We start from the raw sequence: 8,974 nt of genomic DNA on the forward strand, positions 1-8,974 counted from the left end.
CGGGTCGGTCCCCCCAGGGAAGGGGGGGGGGGGGGGGGGCACAGGCTAGGGGAAACCTACAAACAGGCAGAGAAGGAGTGGGGTCCCAGGAAATAGCTGGAGGGGAAGAGGATGTCCCCGCTGAGCCGGGACGTCTGGGCACACCTCTGGAGCAACCTGGGCAGAGATAATCTGACTGCTGAGGTCAGGGTTCCTGCTCAGGCCCTGGGTGGGCTGTCAGGTACTCACTGGGAAAGCACAGAATTAAATACATGCCCCTTTCCACCCACCCGCCCGCCCGGGGTCCCCAGCTCCCTGCTAGGTGGCAGACAGTCTAGCCCGTTAGGAACTTGAGCCTAACCTAGGCTAAGTCGAGAACGTGGCCCTCCTGTCCCCGAGGACAGGCCGAGCCGCACACCCACTCAACAGTCTTAGAGGCCAGAGACTGACCCAGGGTCTCCAACAGCCCCTTCGGCATTGCCACCAGGCCCCAACTTCCCTTCCCTCTCCCTTCCAAGTGGCCACTCCAGAACCCCTCTGGTTTGGAGGTTCTCCAAAGGCCTCCCAAAGTGCCGAGAGGGCCTGGTCAGGGAGCTGGGGAAGAGAGCCGAGGTGTGGGCTGTGCCCACAGGACCCTCGGGCATCTCCTTGTGCTCTGCTTAAGGTTCAGCCCCTGGGGCCAAGACCCCTCGGTCTGTCTGCCGCTCCGCCGGGGGCCTGAGGGGCTAACTCGGGCCTGGGCCGCAGGTCTACGTGGAGCTGCAGGAACTCGTGATGGACGAGAAGAACCAGGAGCTGCGATGGATGGAGGCAGCTCGCTGGGTGCGCCTGGAAGAGAACCTGGGGGAGGACGGGACCTGGGGCCGCCCACACCTGTCCTACCTCACCTTCTGGAGCCTTCTAGAGCTGCAGAGGGTCTTCTCCAAGGGTGAGCTGGCTGGACCCTCTGTGACTCCTACACGTGAGGCTTGTTGGGAGGGAGCGTGATTCGGGACCTGGCTCAACCTCCACTGCCTGCAGGCACCGTCCTCTTGGACCTGCAGGAGACCTCTCTGGCCGGGGTGGCCAACCAGTTGCTGGACAGGCTTATCTACGAGGAGCAGATCCGGCCCCAGGACCGAGAGGAGCTGCTGCGGGCTCTGCTGCTCAGACACAGGTGCTCCTGCCTGCCAGGGCCTGGACTCACACCCCGTGGGCGCACCTCCTGCCCAGCTGCTCCAGAAAGCCCCTCTCCCATCACTCTTCTTACCTCTGACCCCGCGAAAGGAGCGGTCCCGGGCTCAGAGTAGGGGCTGCAGGGCAGGAGGGCGGACCCTCAGGGCCTTTCCCCCATCCCTTCTTTTCATCCCACCTAGTCATCTAGACAGAGGGCGCTCACTTACATTCAGGATGTCCTTTGAGGGGCGGCTTTGATTCCCCTTCCACCAGGGGTCTCTGGTCTAGTTGGAAGCCCTGTTTGATGTCTACCCTCGGTCCCTCCCCACTCTCCGCTCAGACAGCTCACCTAGTTCTCATCTCTGTATGTCCTGCAGCCACGCTGGAGAGCTGGAGGCCCTGGGGGGTGTGAAGCCTGCAGTCCTGACACGCTCTGGGGACCCCTCGCAGCCTCTGCTCCCCCAACACCCCTCACTGGAGAGGCAGCTCTTCTGTGAGCAGGTGAGGCTGCCGCAGGGCCATGTAGAAAGAACTCCAAAGCCCTGACCTGTACACGGTTAGAAGGGAGAATGGGTTCGGCAAGGAGAGAGGGGTCAGGGTTGGCTGCTTGGTCTCTGGGTTCAGAGTGGCCTGAGGACTCCCCTCACCACCTTCCATCCCTCAGGGAGAGGAAGGGCGCTCACCGTCTGGAATTCTGGAAAAGATTCCCCCGGATTCAGAGGCTACCCTGGTGCTAGTGGGTAAGAGCCTCTCTCCCTCACCTCTCCATGCTCCCCGCTTCTGCCTCCTGTCCTGTCCCACCTGCCTCCCCCTGCGAACCCTCACCCTGCCCCTCAGCCTGGCCTCACCCTGTGGTCTGCCCCTCGCAGGCCGCGCTGCCTTCCTGGAGCACCCGGTGCTGGGCTTCGTGCGGCTGCAGGAGGCCGCGGAGCTGGAGGCCGTGGAGCTGCCCGTGCCCGTGCGCTTCCTCTTCGTGTTGCTGGGGCCCGAGGCCCCGCACACCGACTACACGCAGCTCGGTCGGGCGGCCGCCACCCTCATGTCAGAGAGGGTGAGGAGGGACTGGTGTGGGTGCTGGAGCCAGGGAGCTGGTGGAGGCTGAGGCCCATTCCCCGGCCTGGGTTACTTTGGGGTTGGTAGTTGGACCCATTCAGGTTAGTTCGGCTGCTTCTATCCCCTCTGGCCTAGCTCCGGCTGATCCGGCAGGTTCCATCTGGTTTGCTCAGGCTGGGCTGGCCTAGCCTGGCCTCTCTAACCTGGTTCTGACCAGAGAGGTCTGGCCTGGCCTGGTTGGGTCTGCCTAACCCACCTTGCTGGCTCCAGTTCCCCCTTTCCTCACTCAACGCCCAGTATTAACGAGGAATAGGGGTGGGAGGCCATGGGAGTTGGATGAGTTCAGGTTCCTGGAGGCCCTGGCCGTGCAGGGCAGCCCTGAACCCCTCTCCTGCCCTCAGGTGTTCCGCACAGATGCCTACCTGGCCCAGAGCCAGGGGGAGCTGGTGCGCTCCCTGGAGGGCTTTCTGGACTGCAGCCTGGTGCTGCCTCCCACGGACGTCCCCTCTGAGCAGGCCCTGCTCAGTCTGGTGCCCGTGCAGAGAGAGCTGCTTCGGAGGCGCTACCTGACCAGTGCTGCCAAGCCGGACCCCAGCTTCTACAAGGGCCTAGGTACCTGCCCTGCCCAGGCCAAGGTTTTGTGAGCCCCCTCTGACCCTGGGACACCCCAGCGCAGCCTGCCCTCTTCCCTACCTTGGACGCGTCCCAGCCTCCGGGCCACCACATTCCCACCAGACAATGCTGCTCTCACCCCCTCGGTTCTCCTCACCCCTGCCACTCCCCATGACCTTGGTCCTTTCCTCTGCCACAGACTTGAATGGGGGCCTACGGGAACCCGGTGGCCCAGATGACCCTCTGAAGCGGACAGGCCGGCTCTTTGGGGGCCTGGTGCGTGACATCCGGCGCCGCTACCCGCACTACCTGAGCGACATCACAGACGCTCTCAGCCCCCAGGTCCTGGCTGCTGTCATCTTCATCTACTTTGCTGCCCTGTCACCTGCCATCACCTTCGGTGGCCTCCTGGGTCAGTGTCGATTCCCGTCCCCCTAACTCCCACCTCTCACTCTCTGGCCTCTGCCTCAGCCCTGACACCTGACCCAACCCTGATACCAGACCCTTTCATCAGCCTGCTCTGACTTGCCCTGAGCCCCTGAAGATGACCTCCTGACCTTGAGCTCACTGTGACCTCTCCCCACAGGAGAAAAGACCCGGAACCAGATGGGGGTGTCGGAGCTGCTCATCTCCACCGCGGTGCAGGGCATTCTCTTCTCCCTACTGAGCGCTCAGCCCCTGCTCGTGGTCGGCTTCTCGGGGCCCCTGCTGGTGTTTGAGGAAGCCTTCTTCTCGGTAGCTCCGTCCTGGCCACTTCTGACCCCGACCTGTAGCCGACCCCGAGGCTCGGTGCCTGAGCCCCGTCCGTCTGACCTGTCTGTCGGCTGCCCCACAGTTCTGCGAGAGCAACGGCCTGGAGTACATCGTGGGCCGTGCGTGGATCGGCTTCTGGCTCATCCTGCTGGTGGTGCTGGTGGTGGCCTTCGAGGGCAGCTTCCTCGTCCGCTTCATCTCCCGCTACACTCAGGAGATCTTCTCCTTCCTCATCTCCCTCATCTTCATCTACGAGACCTTCTCCAAGCTGATCAAGGTCGGGACAACAGGAGTGCGTGTGCAAGATCGTGTGTGACTGTGCGTCAGTGCGCATGTGTCAGGGTGGCATTGTGTGGCCATGTCTCCACCTGTGCACATAACCCCGTGACTGTGCGTGGGCACATGACTGCGTAGGACTGGGCCGTGTGTGTCAGTGTATGTTCACATCCGCACACAGAGCAGTGTAGCTGTGTTGGCTGTGACCACATACGTGTTGACATCTGCTCCTTTATGGCCCAGTGTTCTTGCCATGACTATGCAGTGACTGTGTGTGAGAGAGGGCACCCCTGTGTGCCCGTACCCATGGTTACGATCACAGACGATGTGACTTACCGGCCAGCAAGTGTGTGAGACTGAGTGTGGAAACAGCACTGCCAGGGAGTGGAGGCTCTGGAGCTCCGAAGTCCCTGCTAACTTGGGCGCTTGCCCACAGGACTTGCGACCTGCTCTCGGGCCCGTCGTCTTCGGCTATGCCTGCCCTGAATCTGTTTTCCCTGTGGCGGGAGGGGGATACTACGCCTTCCCCTGATTCTGTTTTCCGATGGCTCTTTCTGTTTCCAGGGCTGTTAAGCCCTTTTTAGAAACCCCCTTGGCATTTGTTTCCTGCCCTCCGGCCTTCTCATGTTCCCCCGGGTCTTGGGTGCACACGCCTACGTTCGTTGCCTCCAGGCCCCGCCCCACCCAAGCCTCTCCTAGTCTCAGTTTTTGCAAACCAAGCCGCAGAAGTCCACTGCCCCTCTGGCCATGTCAGTCAAGGAAGAAGATGGATAGATGGATGAATGAATGGACGACGGGCGGATGGGAGGACGGGGGATAGACGGACGGTGATGGATGGAGGGGAGTGCTGGGGAGATCTAGTTCCTGGGAGGGAACAGGCTGCCTCGGTTTTCTGTTGCAGATCTTCCAGGATCACCCACTGCAGAAGGATTATGACCACAATGTGGTGATAGTGCCTAAACCTCAGGCCCCCCTGCCCAATACAGCCCTCCTCTCCCTGGTGCTCATGGCCGGCACCTTCTTCTTCGCCATGATGCTGCGCAAGTTCAAAAACAGCTCCTACTTCCCTGGCAAGGTCAGCACACCCTCCTCTCTGTCCTTGTCGCCACTGCCCTATCCTAATCCATCCCCCCAACTTCCCCAGTGCCCAGAGCCCCCCTTCCTATCCTCGATTCCCTGTCCCAGTCCTCCTGGCTCTGTCCTTACCCGGGTTCCTCTCTGAGGCCCAGCTGCAAGCCCAGCTCCCTTTCACAGCACGGCCAGGCTGAGAACCCAGCAGGGTACCAGACAGCTCTTGGGAGGGGGTGAAGAAGCTGTGGGGCCAGGGGTGGGGCTGAGCCAGGGGGAGAAGAAGGAGGCAGTTACAGGCAAAGTGAAGATCAGGGCACTAGATGCTGAGGGATGTGGGCAGGAGCCAGGGCAGGTGTGGGGAGCAACTGGGCCTTGACTGCTGCTCTCTCTGCCCCCAGCTACGTCGGGTCATTGGGGACTTCGGGGTCCCCATCTCCATCCTGATCATGGTCCTGGTGGATTCCTTCATCCAGGACACCTACACACAGGTGAGGCCTGTTCCCAGACATCAAGCCCCATGACACTCCCACCTGGGTCTTCATGTCCTCTCCCCAGCCACACCTCCTGACAGCTTTCCTGAACCTAAAGCCAGCTAGAACTGCCTCTACCCATGTCTGCCTCCCCTGGGGGAGGGGTTCCTGTTCTCCCCACACTCTCATGGGACCCCTTCGGCCAAAGCTAGGGGCTGGGTTGGGTCACCCCTTTACTTCTTCACCCAGGACAGCAAGAAAGAGTCCGCTTGGAGCCAGGCAGATCTGGGTATAAATCTCAGCTCTCCACCAAACAGCTGTGTGATGTGGGGCAACTGTATAGCCTCTCTGGTCCCGTGTCTTTGTCTGTAAAGTGGGAAACGAGAAAATGTGTGTAGAGGGCTCAGTGCAGTGGTCGGGGACAGAGCGGGTGCTCGATATTTATAAGTCCCTGAGTGCCCCCAGCCCAAGGCCCTGGCCTGTAGGCCCCTGGTTCCCTCTGCCTCCACTCTCCCCATGCCCTGTCCCTGGTGTCCTCACTAGCTGCCCCCTCCCACAGAAACTCTCGGTGCCCAGTGGCCTCACAGTGTCCAACTCCTCAGCCCGGGGCTGGGTCATCCACCCGCTGGGCTTGTTCACCAATTTCCCTCTGTGGATGATGTTCGCCTCCGCTCTGCCTGCTCTGCTGGTCTTCATCCTCATCTTCCTCGAGTCCCAGATCACCACGTAAGAGCTGGGGGCGCTGGGCCCAGAGGTAGGGAAGGGAGTGGGTCCCGGCAGGAAGAGACCAGGGACTGACTAACAGGAGTGGTGGATGCTCGGGGCAGGTCTGGGTTTTGTGGGGCCTGACGCATCATTTGGAGAGCCCTATTAAAGAAAAAGAATGAGAACAGGACTATGGAAGTAGGTGATGGGTCTTGGAAGGGCTTGTACAGGCAGCACACCCGGAAGCTGAAGCTTTTTGGCTTCAGCGAATCTGCGGTGGCGGTTCTAAAGACATTTCTGCTCCTGGAGTGGATTCTCCAGAAGGGCCAGGAGGGAGTGAGGAATGCAGGAGATGGGCACAGAAGGCAAAACTGAGGTCCAGAGAGACCCACGTCTGGGGGAGATGGAAGAGGTGCAGACAGCAGGAAGGGGGGCCACTGCTTACCCTAACCTTCCCCCCTCCCCCACCCCAGGCTGATTGTCAGCAAACCCGAGCGCAAGATGGTCAAGGGCTCTGGCTTCCACCTGGACCTGCTGCTGGTCGTAGGCATGGGCGGGGTGGCTGCTCTCTTTGGGATGCCCTGGCTGAGCGCCACCACTGTGCGCTCTGTCACCCACGCCAACGCCCTCACCGTCATGGGCAAGGCCAGCACTCCAGGGGCTGCAGCGCAGATCCAGGAGGTCAAGGAGCAGCGGATCAGTGGGCTCCTGGTCTCTGTGCTTGTGGGTGAGTGAGGGCTGCCCCAGCCCTGGCCCCCCGCCCTTGTGGCTCCTGCAGTCAGATCCCTGCATAGCCACTGCCCACAGCTCCCAGCATCAGTGACTCACATGAGGGAACCCTGGAGTCAATGCCCAAGGCATTGGGGTGGGCATCTGAGCAGGGGAAGAAGGAAAGACCTCCATTTTGACGTCCTCCAGACCAGGCCCTGCCTTCTGAGCTCAACCAACAGAAGTGCCAGGAACTGTGGGCTCCAGCCCTGCCCCGCTGCTAGCTCAGACCCCTCTGTGTCTCTAAGCCTCAGTTTCCCTCTCTGCACGGTTGGAGGGTTTGTTAGATGCCCCCGAGTTACCTTCAGGCAGCTCTGCTGTCCTATGATTGATGGGAGGGACAATGCTGTGGCACAGTCTGGCTGGGGAGCGAGGGCGAAAAACGGACGGGTCATGGGGCAGACCGACCCTCTGGAGCCGATGAGGGCCCAGCTGGTCAGGTGGGCAGTGTCATGCTCACAAGGAGAGTTCAGGAAAGTTTATTTTTAAATCAATTTTTATTTATTTCTTCCATGAGAGGGAGGCAGAGGGAGATAGGCACCACACCAGGCCCTTCATGCCATGGTCCTACCCCCAGCCTTAGCCGGGCCGGCTCATTCTGCATGCCGTGGGCCTGATGTGCAGAGGAGACCTCGGACACAAACTTAGGACTTTCCCATGTGGCCTCAGCATCGAGGAACTGCCTATGTGGTGGCCCTAGGGAAGTTTCCTTTTTCTTTTCTTTCCTTTTCTTTTCTTTTCTTTTCTTTTCTTTTCTTCTCTTTTCTTCTCTTTTCTTTTCTTTCCTTTTTTTTTTTTTTTTTTAGGTTTGGTTTATAGGGCACATGTGCTCACCAGAGAGAGATAGTGAGAGGGAGAGGGAGAACGTACCCCCAGGGTCACAACCCCTTCTCCTCCTGTCTCCTCCTGGGATTTTGGGCATGCACACACATGCGCCTGGCATGGTTTTCAAGCCACCGGATCTAAGACTTGGACCACAGTTGGCCATGTTGGGGTCCAGCGCCTTAAGCACCACGTCACCTGGCCTGGGAAGTTCCTTAAGAGGAGAAGCTGAGGGACCAGCAGTTAGTGTAATGGCTATGTGGTTGGACTCCCATGTAATTGACTGTGGTTCGCATCCCGGACCCGGTGGCTTAAAACTCACGCCAGGCGCATGTGCGTGTGTGCCCAAGATCCCAAGAGGAGAATGGAGGAGAAGGGATTGTGGCCATACCCCCTGGGAGGTGATTTCTCGATTTCTGTCTCTCTGTCTCTCTCTGTCTGTCTGGCAGGCGCATGCGCCCTATAGCAAAAACCTCTCCAAAAGGAAAAAAAAAAAAAAAAAGAGGAGAAATTGATGTTGCTAGGAGGGGGGTTATGATTTGGTTAGGCAGAGGGTGGTGGAGGTACTCTGGATGGGGGTGAGAAGAAAGTGGGGTTCTCTGAGCTCCATGACCCCCACTAGGTTAAGGGAATGGGCTTAAGCACGGCACGCAGGAGTCTGACTCCCTGCTGGCCTGTGTCCCCCACTGTAAAGTGGGGGTAGTACCTACTGAGAGATCCCATCGAAAAGGCTCCATATGGAACAGTGGTTTTCTGCCCCAGCCCCAGATGCCCGCTCTGCCCCCACGGGCCCCGGACTCTGGGTGGCCTGGCTGAGAGTGTGTGGTCCTCCCCACAGGCCTGTCCATCCTCATGGAGCCCATCCTGTCCCGCATCCCTCTGGCTGTGCTGTTCGGCATCTTCCTCTACATGGGGGTCACGTCCCTCAGCGGCATCCAGCTCTTTGACCGCATCTTGCTTCTGCTCAAGCCGCCCAAGTACCACCCGGATGTACCCTATGTCAAGAGGGTACGGGGCTGCCCGGCTGCGGAGCCCGGGGTGGGTGGGGGTGCTGCGGCAGGGCAGACACTGACCCCAGCCCCGGCCTGCAGGTGAAGACCTGGCGCATGCACTTGTTCACGGGCATCCAGATCATCTGCCTGGCAGTGCTGTGGGTGGTGAAATCCACGCCTGCCTCGCTGGCCCTGCCCTTCGTGCTCATCCTCACGGTGCCCCTGCGGCGCCTCCTGCTGCCGCTCATCTTCAGGAACCTGGAGCTACAGTGTGTGAGTGGCCCCCTGGGCCTGTGGGCAGAAGGAGCTGCAGAGAGG

General features: G+C 60.2%; 1 protein-coding gene across 1 annotated transcript in view; it reads left to right on the forward strand.

The window, feature by feature from the left end:
- Positions 1–8,974, forward strand: part of SLC4A1 (solute carrier family 4 member 1 (Diego blood group)) — a 17,540-nt gene that overhangs the window by 5,850 nt on the left and 2,716 nt on the right. Inside the window, exons 5-19 of the mRNA XM_006167358.3 lie at positions 727–907; positions 1,000–1,135; positions 1,512–1,635; positions 1,799–1,874; positions 2,004–2,185; positions 2,589–2,799; positions 2,999–3,211; positions 3,386–3,534; positions 3,635–3,829; positions 4,730–4,903; positions 5,298–5,387; positions 5,929–6,095; positions 6,548–6,801; positions 8,503–8,672; positions 8,756–8,929. Coding sequence (XP_006167420.1) covers positions 727–907; positions 1,000–1,135; positions 1,512–1,635; positions 1,799–1,874; positions 2,004–2,185; positions 2,589–2,799; positions 2,999–3,211; positions 3,386–3,534; positions 3,635–3,829; positions 4,730–4,903; positions 5,298–5,387; positions 5,929–6,095; positions 6,548–6,801; positions 8,503–8,672; positions 8,756–8,929 — 2,496 coding nt within the window. The remainder of the gene's footprint in view (positions 1–726; positions 908–999; positions 1,136–1,511; positions 1,636–1,798; positions 1,875–2,003; positions 2,186–2,588; positions 2,800–2,998; positions 3,212–3,385; positions 3,535–3,634; positions 3,830–4,729; positions 4,904–5,297; positions 5,388–5,928; positions 6,096–6,547; positions 6,802–8,502; positions 8,673–8,755; positions 8,930–8,974) is intronic.

The sequence above is a fragment of the Tupaia chinensis genome, unplaced genomic scaffold, assembly GCF_000334495.1.
Source record: "Tupaia chinensis unplaced genomic scaffold, TupChi_1.0 Scaffold144741_1, whole genome shotgun sequence".
NCBI lineage: Eukaryota > Metazoa > Chordata > Mammalia > Scandentia > Tupaiidae > Tupaia > Tupaia belangeri.